Below are 13,759 nucleotides of genomic sequence, written 5' to 3'. Positions count from 1 at the left end.
GGGACCCTCACCCCATGAGGGTGTGGCCATCCTGGGTGAGGGGCTGATGGCTGTTTGCAGGCTGGCCACAGCCCCCAGCCACCCAAGCTCCCGGTGGAGGCTGGCTGGAAGCAGGTATCTGGGATTTATTTAGCTTTTATAATTGAAACTTTGTTGCCTTTTGCGGAGGCCACAGCTGGCCAGGGCGGGCGGGAAGCTTGGATTCCTCTATCGCCGGGGCAACCAAGCCTCCTGCTTGCTCCAGCTCCGTGGCTGCCATCTTGGTTGGGTTAATTTGCATATAGTCGCTCTGATTGGCTGGTGGGTGTGGCTTGGGCATAGTGAAGGTACGTCAAGTAGCATCTTTGTCTTTTAGTAATGTAGATTTCAGTCTTTGATACAGTTTTAGTTAATTTTTATATGTGGTGCTAGGCAAGGGTCCACCTTTTTTTTTTTGTATGTGGATATCCAGTTTCCCAGCACCATTTGCTGGAAAGACTGTCCTTTCCTCATTGAATGGTCCTGCCATCCTTGTCAAAAATCATTTGCCCATGTATGCAAGGGTTTATTGCTGGACTCTCTATTCTGTTCCATTGGTCTCACTTTATGATAGTACCACATTGTTTTGATTAGTGTAGCTTTGTAATGAAGTCTGAAATCAGGAACTGTGAAACCTCCAACTTTGTTCTTTTTCAAGTTCATGTTGGTCCCTTAAGATTTCATATAAGTTTTAATATAGGTTTTTATATTTCTGGGAAAAATAGCATTAGAATTTTGATAAGGATAGCATTGAATCTGTAGATTGCTTTGGGTTGTATCGACACCTTAAAAATATTAAATCTCCACCTCATGAATAAAAGGCAGCAGGAAAAGAGGAAAACCAAATATGAGATGGATTGACTCCATAAAAGAAGCCATAGGCAAGAGTCCCTGGGAGCTGAGTAGGGTTGTTGAGGATTGGACATTGTGGACTTCACTCATTAATAAAGTCTACAGGAGTCAGAGCTGACTCAATGGTACTTAACACATACAATCCACAAATATGGATGTGTTTCCATTTATTTGTGTCTTCTTTAATTTCTTTCAGCAATGTTTTATAGTTTCATTATACAAGTCTCTTACCTAAAACACAATTCCTGTGTGTTTTATTCTTTTTGTTGCTATTCTAAATAAAATTGTTTTCATAACTTCCTTTTCAGATTATTTATTGCTAGTGTATAGCAACTGGTTTTTGTGTGTTAACTTTGTATCCTGCTACTTTGCTGAATTCACTTACCAGCTCTGACAGGAATTTTTAGGGTTTTCTGAATATGAGATTACATCACCTGTGAACAGAGATAATTTTACTTCTTCCTTTCCAATTTGGCTGCTTTTATTACCTTTCTGTGCCTAATTGCTCTGGCTAGAACTTCGTGTGCCATGTTAGATAGAACTGGGGAAAGTAAGCATTCTTGTCTTGTTCCTGATCTTAGAAGAAAAGCTTGCAGTCTTTCACTATTGAGTATGATGTTTACTGTGGGGTTTTCATATATGGCTTTTATTATTTTGGGGCAGTTTTCTTCTCTTCCTAGTTTGTTGAGTTTTTTTCTCATGAAAGAGTTTTGAATTTTGTCAAATGCTTTTGCTGCACCAATTGAGATAATCATGTGTTTTTCCCCTTTAATTTGTTAATGTGGTTGATTTTTGTACCATTCTTCCATTCCAGGAATAAATCCCACCTGGTCAGGGTGTATGATCCTTTTAGTGTGCTGCTGGATTTGTTTTGATAGTATTTTGTTGAGGATTTTTGTAACAATATTAATTTTTGATACCAGGGCAATACTGCCACACAGAATGAACTAGAAAATGTCCCCTCTTCTACAATTTTTGGGAAAAGTTTGAGGATTGGCATTATTTGTTCTTTAAATATTTGGTAAAATTCAGGAATTTCTTTGCTGGAAGACTTTTAATTACTGACTCAATCTTCTTACTTATTATAGGTCTACTCAGATTTTCTATTTCTTCATAAAAGATTTCTGAAGGGATGTCTGGCTGTGTTGCTCAGTGGTTGAGCATCAACCTATGAACCAGGAGGTTACAGTTCAATTCCTGATCAAGGCATATGCGGGTTGTGGGCTCAATCCCCAGTGTGGGGCGTGCAAGAGGCAGCTGATCAATGATTCTCTCTCATCATTGATGTTTCTATCTCTCTCCCTCTCCCTTCCTCTCTGAAATCAATAAGAATATGTGTAAAATTTTTTTTCTCAGGGGGCTTCTGGGCATAAAATTTAAGAGTTACTATGTTTTAATTACTATTCAGTTGATTAAAGCAGCGAGTTTATTTTCATTTTTTTTAAAAATAAAGCTATTTTTATTTTATTTATTATTGATTTTAGAGAGAAGAAGGGAGAAAGAGAGAGAGAGAGAGGAATCTGTAACCTGGGTATGCGCCCTAATGGGAATCGAACCCACCACCTTTTGGGTGTATGGATGACGCTTCAACCCACTGAGCCACACAGGTCAGGGCTAAAGCAGTGAGGTTAAGTATCCTGTGTCTCCTAAGCTTAAAACTTCAGTTTAAAAATAGTTATCTTGCCCTGGCCTGTCTGCCTCAATGGTTAGAGTGTCGGCCTGTGCACTGAAGGGTCGTGGGTTCAATTCCTGGTCAAGGGCACACACCTGGGTTGCAGGTTTGATCCCTGACCGACAGGGGCGCATGTGGGAAGCAACTGTTTTTTTTTGGCAAAACATTGGTATTCCAGGCCCTTCTTCATTATCTTTACTCCAAGATATAGATTCAGACACTTCCCAAGGCTTCCTGGTTCCTTTTGCTGCGGACTTGTATTTGGGACCAAAATCTACGTGGTTTGGACACATAGATCACTCCACTTGACGCTGGGGGTGATAACGCAGCAGAGGCAGGCTCAGACAGGCTCAGGAAATACATGTCTTTGAAATGTCATGAAACCATACAATTATTTCCAAGTTAACTTCAATCTAACGGTTCTTAAATAAATCTTGTTCTAATATAAAATGATTTCTTTTTTTCTTGTCTTTTGTGAGATACCAGCTCCCCTTATCGCCACAGTATACCGCATGCTCTTACTAACTTCAGCATGCCATGCTGCTTATTGCAACACTGGCCAGCGAGGTCCAGGGGCCCTTGTCTCGGCTGGGCTGCACACTCCCCGTCTGCTTCCGTGATCCCATTTTCCCACAGAACTAGCACTGCTTAGTGTCTTTTTGCCGTCGGAAGCTGGGACTAATGTGCTTACTCTCCCTGAGGGCGAAAGTTTCCAAAATACACCATCGGAAGCCAGCGGTGACTATAGTGTGAGCAGTTAGATTGAGTAATATCAGCTCACTGGGTATCAATGACATGACTTTATTTTTCCAGTAATTGCTACCTACTATACTTTCAAACCATCTGATTTCCTGCTTCTTAGCAGGCTCCCTTAATGATGCACAGTTCAAATCTGTCATTTGTCCACCAATAGCAGTTGCTGAGACAGTATCAGTTTGGTGAAGACTCAGACTCATTGTCTGTTTTCAAACTTCAGGCCTGGTATTTCACACCAAGCTGCCCCTACCACATTAGCATCCCACTCCCAGTGCAGACTAGACTTGTGGCTCCAGGGGCTTGGGCTGGGGGTATGGTCTGCTCTCTTTCCCTCCGCTCTTCTTCTTGCATGACTGCTCACTGGGGCTCCTCCTACTTGTGGGTCATGCTGTGAACAGCCGATGGTGGTGGTAACAACGTTTCTGTTAACCAAGCTTGAATTTTAGTGGTGGTGGAAGTAAACAGCACTCTATGGCAAGGTGGGATTAGTCTTGGTAAGTACTCTAGACTTAGAGTCTAGGGCAGTTGTTCTCAACCTTCCTAATGTCGCGACCCTTTAATACAGTTCCTCATGTTGTGGTGACCCCCAATTTCATTGTTACAAATTGAACATAATTAAAGCATAGTGATTAATCACAAAAACAATATGTAATTATATATGTGTTTTCTGATGGTCTTAGGCGACCCCTGTGAAAGGGTCATTCGACCCCCAAAGGGGTCACGACCCACAGGTTGAGAACCGCTGGTCTAGGGGAAGGTGGGCAAACAGTTTAGATAAGGCCCACAGCCGTTAGCTGGAAGTTATAGGATAGGCCCGGGGCATCTGGTCAGGCTTGTAATTGAGGTGAATGTATCAGCCCAAAGCAGAGGCAGAGCTTCTGGAAGGCCAGAGTGGGAGGGGGAGCAGCAGAACCATTGGTGTCCCAAGGGTGGCCAGTGTGGGGCTCCGGGCAATCTGGGTCATGAGAGTAGCCTGTCCCTAGGTTCTGCCTCAGCTCAGGTCAACTTCTGCCACCAGGAAGAGTAAGCACTTCAAGAAAGGCCCCTCCTTCTGTGGGCCACTAGCTGCTGAGAGATTGACGGCTGTACCTGGGCTAGGGCGTGTGTGTGTGTGTGTGTGTGTGTGTGTGTGTGTAAGGGCTGAGCTATTGGATAGTGGGGAGTAAGCATTGTCTGACAACCTTCTATATACATCTTAATGTCTTTTGTGGGTTTGTTTTTTTTTTGCATCGTTTCCTTTGAAGTCTTTTCACAATGGCTTTAACAAACTTCCTGCAAACAAAGTATCTGAAATAAAACATTTAATTGAAGATACTTCCTCAACAAATAAACATTGAGATCCTAATAATAGCTAATGTTTAGTATGTATTGTGCTGTAACATCTCATTTAACCCCATAACAATCCCATAAAGTCAAAAAGGTTATTCCCCCTATTTAATAAAAGTCGAGAAAACTGCATGAATTTGCTAAATTTGTGGTGACCACACCCATATTTAGCAGGACGGGATTAGATGATGTTCCATGTCCTTCCATCTCTGATGTTCTGGATTTTAAATTCTCTACTCGGTTTAACTCATTTTTTTCCTATAACAAATATACTCTATGAACACATATGTCCATGGAAAGGTGAACAGATATTAGATATATCGTTCTCGTATTTCTTTTACATTCTTTGATCCAACAAACATTTATTGAGAGCCTACCTGTGCCAGACATCTCGCTGTGTGCTGGGTGCAGAAATGAGTGAGATGTGGCCACTGCCCTATGGGACAAACTTACCACTGTGTTTCTTTAGCTCCAGACCGATTGCTCTTAGAGCCAGGGCTTTTAGAGTAAGCACAGCCAGAAAGGCACTTACAAATAACTAAGTAAAACATAAACATCATTATGTAATATCTTTACACTTAGAGACCCAAAATTTGAAAGTTTAAATAAAAAGTAAAGAAATGTAAATCTGTAATATTTTCATTGATTTTCATGTGATCGAGAGAAGAGTGGAGTAGGAATCAGGGAGCCCAAACCAGGCCGTTTTGTTTATTGGGCAAATCCATGAACCTCTCCGGACCTCAGTTTCCCCATATGCAAATCACCATAGTAACAACTACTCTGCGTGTCTCAGAATGTTGTGAGGAAAATGCTTCACACACTAAAAGGAAGCGATTATAATTACTTGTAAAATGAAGCAGCTTAGTGACTTATCGTGCTGTTCTTTGGTTTTATATAGTTTGGGCTTTAGAGAGAGAATGAGGTGACAACCGAAGCGATGCAGGAGAGAGCGAGCTGGCAGTCTTTAGGGGCAGCTGTTTAGGCCTGAGCGCCTCGTGCCCTCAGCCAGCCCTGGCTTATATCCGGATGTCGATGGAACCTGGCTCTGGTCCCACAGGAAGCCCTCGAACTTCATGTGGCCAATGATTTCACTGAAGGAACTTTTTCTGTGGGGCTTATCCCAGATGACAATATATAGAAGGTCTTCTTGCCTTTGCCACCTAGTGGTTGTCTGAAATAAGGGAGGAAAGCAGAGACCATCATTCCTATTTGGAAGTCGTGTTGCTTGGCTTCATGGTGGGAATCCTAGGCTACTACTTAGGCAGAAGAGGCCTTTCTTGTAGCATCCACCAGGTGGCACCAGATCCCCAATATACTCAGCCCATTCCAGGGGCCACAGCTGAGATGGGCCTTGGAAGGCAGGGAGAGAAATGAAAGGCATTGGCTCTGGTTTATGGGTGGGGAAACAGATGGATACAGATACATGCACTGACATGAGAACAGGTTCAAAGTCAGTGTAACACGCCCTAAGCAAGAAGCTCACACAAGTAATGCAGTGCTGGCTGCCAGGAAGAAGGCGGGGCTGGGGGAGGTGGGGTTGCAGGGGCTCAGGAACTGCTGGCTGGACGTGCTGAGTGCAGTGGCTAGTTGGGGTGGAAGGTGGACGTCCAGGGAGGCAGCTCCCTGAGTAGGCCTGACAGGGCCCTTCCCTCTCAGTAGCGGTGGGGACTAGACACTGGGAGATGACTTAGTTCCGCCTCGGAAGTAGTGCAGGGCCCAAGGGCAGGGGCCTGGGGAAGCCTCAGCTGTGAGGGACTTGAAGGCCAGAAGGTGGTGGAGTCTTAGGAGCAGCAGGCGCGAAGGTGCAGGTGTGAGGGCAGACTTAGGGGACTGCTGAGGCCGGTGAGTGCGGAGGAGGGATGCAGAGGGAAGGGCAGGGTTCTCGGCCCCTGGGAGCCTTGAAAAGATTACCAATCAGGCCCTAATTGGTTTGGCTCAGTGGATAGAGCCTCGGCCTGCGGACTGAAGGGTCCCTGGTTCGATTCCGTTAAGGGCATGTACCTTGGTTGCGGGCACATCCCCAGTAGGGGCCGTGTGGGAGGCAGCTGATCGATGTTTCTCTCTCATCAATGTTTCTAACTCTCTATCCCTCTCCCTTCCTCTCTGTAAAAAGTCAATAAAATATATTTAATAAAAAAAAGATTACCAATCAGAAGGATAAACTGGAAACTACAGAGACTGATTACCTACAGGGAATAGTCTGACGGTGGAAATAAGATGAGGGAATGGGAACTGGGAGTAGGAATGAGGGGGCAGGACACTTGCCTGAGTCTGACTCTCAGAACCAGTGTGATGCTCCACACACGCTTCACATGCCCACATATAAACAAACAGCTAAAACCCATGAGGACACGGGGGACCCCGAGGTGGATATAATCAGTGAACCCGACCGCATCCCAGATGTGTAACATAACCACACTGATAGGAGTGGCGAGAAAAAGAAAAGGACCGACCTGAGTGACCTAGGAGAACTGTATTCTAACTGGACCCTACAATGTCAAAGACAAAATGAACTCAAGTAAGAACTGTGATCTGGTTAGTACATGCGTTTCCCACAGGGAGATGGGCTACAATTCCGACATTACTCTGTGGCTATGCTAGCACTGAACGAACAAGTCACACTGTGGACAGGAGAGTGGGATGAGCACTGCTAGAGAAAGAAGGTACCAACGAGGAGAGGGGGAAAGCTAAAGTGAACCTCATAGGCTGGACTGAATCAGAAGTAGCAGTGTCAATTCAGGGTTTGTAAGCTAGATAGATAGATATACAGACGTGGTTATGCCTGTGGGTTATATGAATACATGTATTCCCAAGCTCTGTCCACTGAGAGAGACTAGAAGCAGTGAGACCCCAGTGGCGATGAGCTGCGTGGCTTCTAAGTGAAGGGAACCAAAGTTTTGCTCTCCTACAACTGCCCTTTTGGATATGGGGAGACTGATCTTAAGCTGGTTATTAAAAAACAAAAGACTCAGAAAGAACCTTTGACCCTCCCTCTTTCCTGCCAGAGAGATTCGTGTGGAAAGGCCTGTTCCGGGAAGGAATTCGCAGGATGCCGCCTTGGCCTGATCGAACTGAGCGTGATGGACGGGAGGGCTGCGGGGGGAGCCGGTGGCTGGGTTACCTCAGGGCCTGTTGCCTACCAAGGATTTATCTGCTATGAGTGTTCCACAACTCCTCAACCTGTAAATTACCCAGTTCCTTTGAAATCTCAGCCCCTGCACCCCACTTCCTCTTGTACTGAATATTACCTTAAGGTCTTTGGGAATTTTCATGCTTATGTGTATTCCCAGTGCATACATATTACAAATTTGATTTTCTCCTGTTAATCTGTCTCTATTAAGACAGATTAACTTAGAAAAACTTAGAAGGTGGGAAGAAAAGTTTTATTTTAGCATCGTTCTCCCATAAAAGGAACCAAGGCTCTTTGGAGAAATAGTTGACTCCAGGGTTGAGGCAGAGAAAATACAAGATAAACTTGGGATATCTTGTAATGCCAGAAAGTAAGAAAATGCTTTAAAAAGGATGGGGGCATGTTTAAAGGACAGAGTCAACCTGAGGGAACTCCCAGTGGCCAAAGTTGAAACAGTTTGAGCAGCAAAATAAATAATGATGGTATTGAAGTATAACTCATATAATAAAATAAATATCCATCATTCTATTCTGATATAAATAATGAATGAGTGAATGAATGAATGAGGGAGGGAAGGAAGGCGGAGGCAGGTCATGGGAATCATCATTAAGCAGACACCGTGTTAATAACTGTTGTAAACAAGAACCACCGGTGGGTGCTGAAGTTGAGGAGAAATAGGACATTTGCATATTCTCAAATCATCTCCTCTAAGATATTAACTATCAAGAGAAAATTGGAAATTTTTCAGTGGAGAAACTCAGCAGACAGCTCTTTAGTCAAGTTTAATCACCAGCAGTAAGACCCACTGACAGCATGCACCCTTGCTAAGAGGCACCAAGCACAACATGCCACTCCTGTGGATTTCTTGCAGATGCATAACCTCATCCTAATCGTGAGAACACATCAGACAAACCCACGCTGTAGGACAGTGATGGCGAACCTTTTGAGCTCGGCGTGTCAGCATTTTGAAAAACCCTAACTTAACTCTGGTGCCGTGTCACATATAGAAATTTTCTGATATTTGCAACCATAGTAAAACAAAGATGTATATTTTTGATATTTATTTTATATATTTAAATGCCATTTAACAGAGAAAAATCAACCAAAAAAATGAGTTCGCGTGTCACCTCTGACACACGTGTCTCAGGTTCGCCAGCACTGCTGTAGGAGATCCTAGAAAACTACCGCCCAAAGTGTCAAGGTCATGGAGATAAGAAGAGACCTCGAGGACTATGGCAGATTAGAAGGGACGAAGGAGACGGACTGAATGCCGTGTGGCGTCCTGGGAAAATAAAGGGGCATCCGTCAGGAGCATGGTGCCAACCTCCATGTCCTGCTTCTAATAGTTGTACCGGGTGGATGTTAACGTTGGGGGAAGCTCGGTAGCATATATGTGGGAGCTCTGTATCAGTTTTATAGACTTCCCTTCTGTCTAAAATTATTTCAAAGTAAAAATTAAAAAAAAAACTGGCTTAGGATGGCGGGCAGGGGACACGTGTCCCAGGGTGCCTCCTCTCCACCTTGCCCCCACGCTGCATCCGGAGCACCCGTGTTTTCCTTTGTTGGTGTCACATGATACCGACCCTGAGGTGAGCCTGCCTGCCATCCTCCAAAAGGCCCTGGTGCCAGACAGCCCGTGTTCTGACTGGAACGTCTGGTGCCAGGGTCCCCTCATGGCCTCCTTTTTGCACCCCTGCTCCATATGGTCCCTTCTCCACAGGGGCCCATAAAGTCTGTTCAGAACAGGAAAAGCTCATGTTACTCCCTTGGTCAAAACTCTCCGAGGGCTCGGCATCTCACTTAGAATGAAATCCAGAGCCAAAGTCGTGTCCTGGCCACGAGACCCCACGTGACCTGCGCCTGCATCTCTGTGTTCAAGCCCCCCTTGCCCCTCAGCTCACTGTGCTCAGCCCCTTGCCCTCTCACGGGTCCTCTGGGAGGCCAGGCACACACCTCTGAGGGCCCCTGCACGTGCCCCTCTGCCCAGAAAGCTGTCCCCTTCCCTCAGGTCTCCGCTCAGTGGCACCTCCTCTGGCAGGCTTTGGGGGCCACTCCCGCTCCCCTCGCCTACTTCAGTCTTCCTTTGTAGCACCTGTCACACCTGGCATCATGCATGTGTGAAATCTGGGTTTTGCCCAGGGTAGGCTGTAGCTGTGTCCCTTCCCGGACCACCGGGAGCCTGGCTCCTGGATGGCTCAGCAACGCCAATGGAACTTGTGTGTAAGTGTACATTTTTGTGTACAGATGTGTGTGTGCGTCTGCTGTGGAAGACAGCCCGTTTCCTGCTGTGACCACTGCCTGGGAGCAGCCAGACCTGCCAGCTAGATCCAGGACAGAAGAGGGGTCACTCCCTGAACCCCCTCAGAGGTTGTCTGACTCCTCCCCCGTGCCCACGGTGCCCTGGTTTGTGCTGGTTCCTGGGACAGGCCAATAGTTGGCCTGGGAAGCAGGATAGGCGGTTTCCCCTTGCCTGGGGCGGATCAGGCCCCAGGACCCTATCCCTCCTGCCCTGTCCTATATCCCCCCAGCACCTGCCAGGCGGTGCAGAGGGTATCATGGCTTCTAGTGCCGCCTGGGATGTGCCTCCTATGTAAGTTCCCTTAATAAACTCTTTTTTGGAGTTACTCAAGTATGCTCACATGGTGAACATTTATTGAGCCATACTCTTTCACTTTGTGCTCTTTTTTTGTACATGTTACATTTTTAAAAACTTGTTTATTGTCTTTCCTGGGGTGCTTAGTACACTCATAATGTGATGATCGAGTTGTGTCTTCCCCTGCTCTCCCAGCCCTGGGACATGTTCCCAACCACCTGCCCGAGCGCACATGTGCTCTGTGCTGTCTCCCAGGCCCGCATCATGTGCAGTGCCCGCTCTCCCCTCCCGCGCCCGGCCAGCAGTGGTGGCTTACGCCTTTGTCCCACGGCGGATGGGCACCCATCCGACTGCAGAGATACCCCCTGTGGGGGCCGCCCAGGCCCAGGGCGCCTGAGTGATTGTCAGGACCCGGCCAGGGGCAGCGTGCGGCTCCCGGGTGCATGGACTTATCCTGGGAAGAAAACTGGCCCCTGGAAGGCAAGTGCACCATTTTCTGTTGTGGGTGGGGTGGGAGATGTGAATTTTGGACTTTGCATAGTAAAAGTAATGTGACCTCATTTTATCCCTTAAGCAGCGATTTTCAGCTGCTGTGCCGCAAGAATTTTTAAAACATGCAATACCTGACTATTTAGCTAGGGGCACTGATCTCTTTTCCCTTCGATTGTCAGATAAAACATGACAACAGCCAACACATCCACAGCCATCTGGTGTGAATGAATCAAAGTTATACCCCCTTTTTTTGGGTCAGGTCGGCAAAAAATATATATTTTGGTGTGCTGCAGAATTTTAGTAATTAGTTTATGTGCGCCAGGAGATGAAAAAAGCTGAAAATTGCTGCTTTAAGCTGATAATGTGGGACACATCTGTAGCTTAAAAAAGAGGAGGAGATTGGCGACAAGGAGAGGGAGGAGGCAGAGAGAGAAACAGGGTCTGCTGTGTCCCTTGAATGAAGACGGTGTCCTCCGGCGGCAGTAGGCAGTGGCCCTGGCTCCCGCCACCCCTCCAGCCCAGCACCTACGACTGGCCTGGCTCCGAGTGCCTACCAGTCCCTTCCTGATTCTGCCCAGGCCTCACAGTCACAGGCTTCCTGGGGCCTCACCAGCGTGGGGAGTCACCTGGCTTCGGGACTTTTGGATTTCTCTCCTGGGGACAGGTAATGCGGCCTCTTTCTGGGGAGGGAGTGAGGACTGAAGGAGCACTGCTCTCACGGTCAGCAGAGGGCCTGGCACGTGTGAGGCCCCAAGGAAAACTGTTCTTCTACTTGGATGGACAGGTAATGCGGCCTCTTTCTGGGGAGGGAGTGAGGACGGAAGGAGCACTGCTCTCACGGGTCAGCAGAGGGCCTGGCACGTGTGAGGCCCCACAGAAAACTGTTCTTCTACTTGGATGGGAAGTCTGCCTGGTGCCTCACACACAACTCCCGTGTGAATTACTGCCTCTGTCTCATTCGCTCAATATCCACTCAGACATTATTTCTCAAAACCACTGGGTGTTGAGTAGGGTTGTCAGATTCAGCAAATGAAGATATAGAACACCAGTTAACTATGAGTTTAGGACAAACAATGAATTACTTTTTTAGTGTCATATGTCCCAAATAGTACATATGCTACTGGGGCACAAAACGCTATTTGTAGTGCACCTGAAACTCAGTTGTAACTGGGCCCTGCTGTCCCTGGTACACCTAGTTCTGAGGGGTGGCAACTGGGCTCTGCCTCCTGTTGCTGGTGTCTCCCTCTGTCCCTCTGCGCCCCCCCCCCCCCCGGGCGTTCCCCACAGGAACGGGTGCATAACTGAGTGATAAAAACTTCTATTTTGCACATGGGGCTGGGATGGTCTTGGTCATGGTCTTGGTGTTGGTTTCATGGTGGAAAAACAAATCCCAGAAAAATGTCAGGCTCAACGAATTAATGAAAAGTCCTTTCAAAATTGTATATACAGCCTGATATCAGCAATTTAAGTATACGCATAAAAATAATGGAAGAAATACATCCAGGTATATTTGGATCAGTATGGGCTGTTATATATAGTCCAAGTGCTGCCCTAGCCGGTTTGGCTCAGTGGTATGTACCTGGCCGGCCACAGGACCCACGAGAGGGCGCGTGGCTGAGCACAGCGGGTAGAGCTGGTCGGCCTGCGGACTGAAGGGTCCCAGGTTCGATTCCAGTCAAGGGCACGTACCTTGGCTGCAGGCTCCTCCCCGGCCTGGGCCCAGGTGGGGGCTTGAGCAGGAGGCAACCAATTGACGTGCTTCTCTCACATTGATCTCTCTCTCTGTCTTTCCCTTTCTCTTCCTCTCTCTCTAAAAATCAATGGAAAAATAGCCTCGGATGAGGATTATAGCCCAACTGCCGTAAGCCTTACCAGCTCGTGTAAGTGAACGAAGCCGTGTTGACAAACACAATCAAAGGCCTGATTTTTACTGACATGTTTACAGGGCCCCCAGAGGGGTGTTTTTCCGGTTGCTCTCAAACCAGCCTGCAAGCTCTGCCCCACCATGTCCCCTCCATTTCCGACCCCCTGGCTAGTGTCTGCCAAATCCTAGCTACTTGGGGAGCCAATGTCCTTGCCAAGGCTGATCTCTCCCGAAATGGCTGCCAAAGCCAGTCAGTGAGGGGCTGGTTCCATGCAGAGGTGGGAGAGTGGCCCTCCCCACAGCCTCACTCCTCTGGCCCTGGCGCCCCCCCCCCCCCCCTCCCCTGGACTCTCAGCACCTGGCTCCTCCCCTTTCTTTGTCCAGGAAGTCTCCCACCTGGAAGCTTTAGCCATTGCCATCATACTAATGACATTTTATTTTTAAAAAGAAAAGTTATAACAAAAATGTACACATCATCCACATATCCACATTTCATTTTTTTCTCTAGAAACTTTAATTGCAAAAATGGCTGGAACATAAATGGACACAAAGGACCACAGTGACTTGCAGAAAGTCGATGAGAGGAACTGGCCAGCTGGTTTTTATTCTAGAATCAGGTATGAGTTGAGAGCTTTGGCCCGCACATTCTTCATCTCCTCCAGCACCTTGTCTCCTGTCTTCTCCGTTGGTTGTGCCTGGTCTCTCACCTCTCTAAATATCAAAGAACCAGACAAGGATACATCAGGGCACTCACAGAACACCCACGCCACCCACCAATGCCTCAGTGAAGGTTTAAGGAATATATATATATACTAGAGGCCCAGTGCACAAAAATTTGTGCACTCGGGGGCGGGGGAAGTCCCTCAGCCCGGCCTGTGCCCTCTCACAGTCTGGGACCTCTTGGGGGATGACCATCTGCTGGCTGAGGCCTGCTTTGGGCCTAAGCTGGCAATCAGACATCCCTCTGGCAGCCCAGCAGCCCTAGGGGGATGTCCACTTGCCAGCGGGGAGCAGACCTAAGCTGCAGTCGGACATCCTTAGCACTGCTGAGGAGGC

At 47.1% G+C, this 13,759-nt stretch overlaps 1 protein-coding gene across 1 annotated transcript in view; it reads right to left on the bottom strand.

The window, feature by feature from the left end:
- Positions 1–13,211: 13,211 nt before the first annotated feature.
- The window catches only part of CFAP221 (cilia and flagella associated protein 221), a 96,013-nt gene continuing 95,465 nt past the window's right edge, over positions 13,212–13,759 (bottom strand). Inside the window, exon 24 of the mRNA XM_005876486.2 lies at positions 13,212–13,414. Coding sequence (XP_005876548.1) covers positions 13,306–13,414 — 109 coding nt within the window. The 3' untranslated portion in view covers positions 13,212–13,305. The remainder of the gene's footprint in view (positions 13,415–13,759) is intronic.

This window comes from Myotis brandtii, unplaced genomic scaffold, assembly GCF_000412655.1.
Source record: "Myotis brandtii unplaced genomic scaffold, ASM41265v1 scaffold488, whole genome shotgun sequence".
NCBI lineage: Eukaryota > Metazoa > Chordata > Mammalia > Chiroptera > Vespertilionidae > Myotis > Myotis brandtii.
Note: the sequence above shows the minus strand (reverse complement) of the source record. Positions and strands in the feature narration are given on the sequence as shown.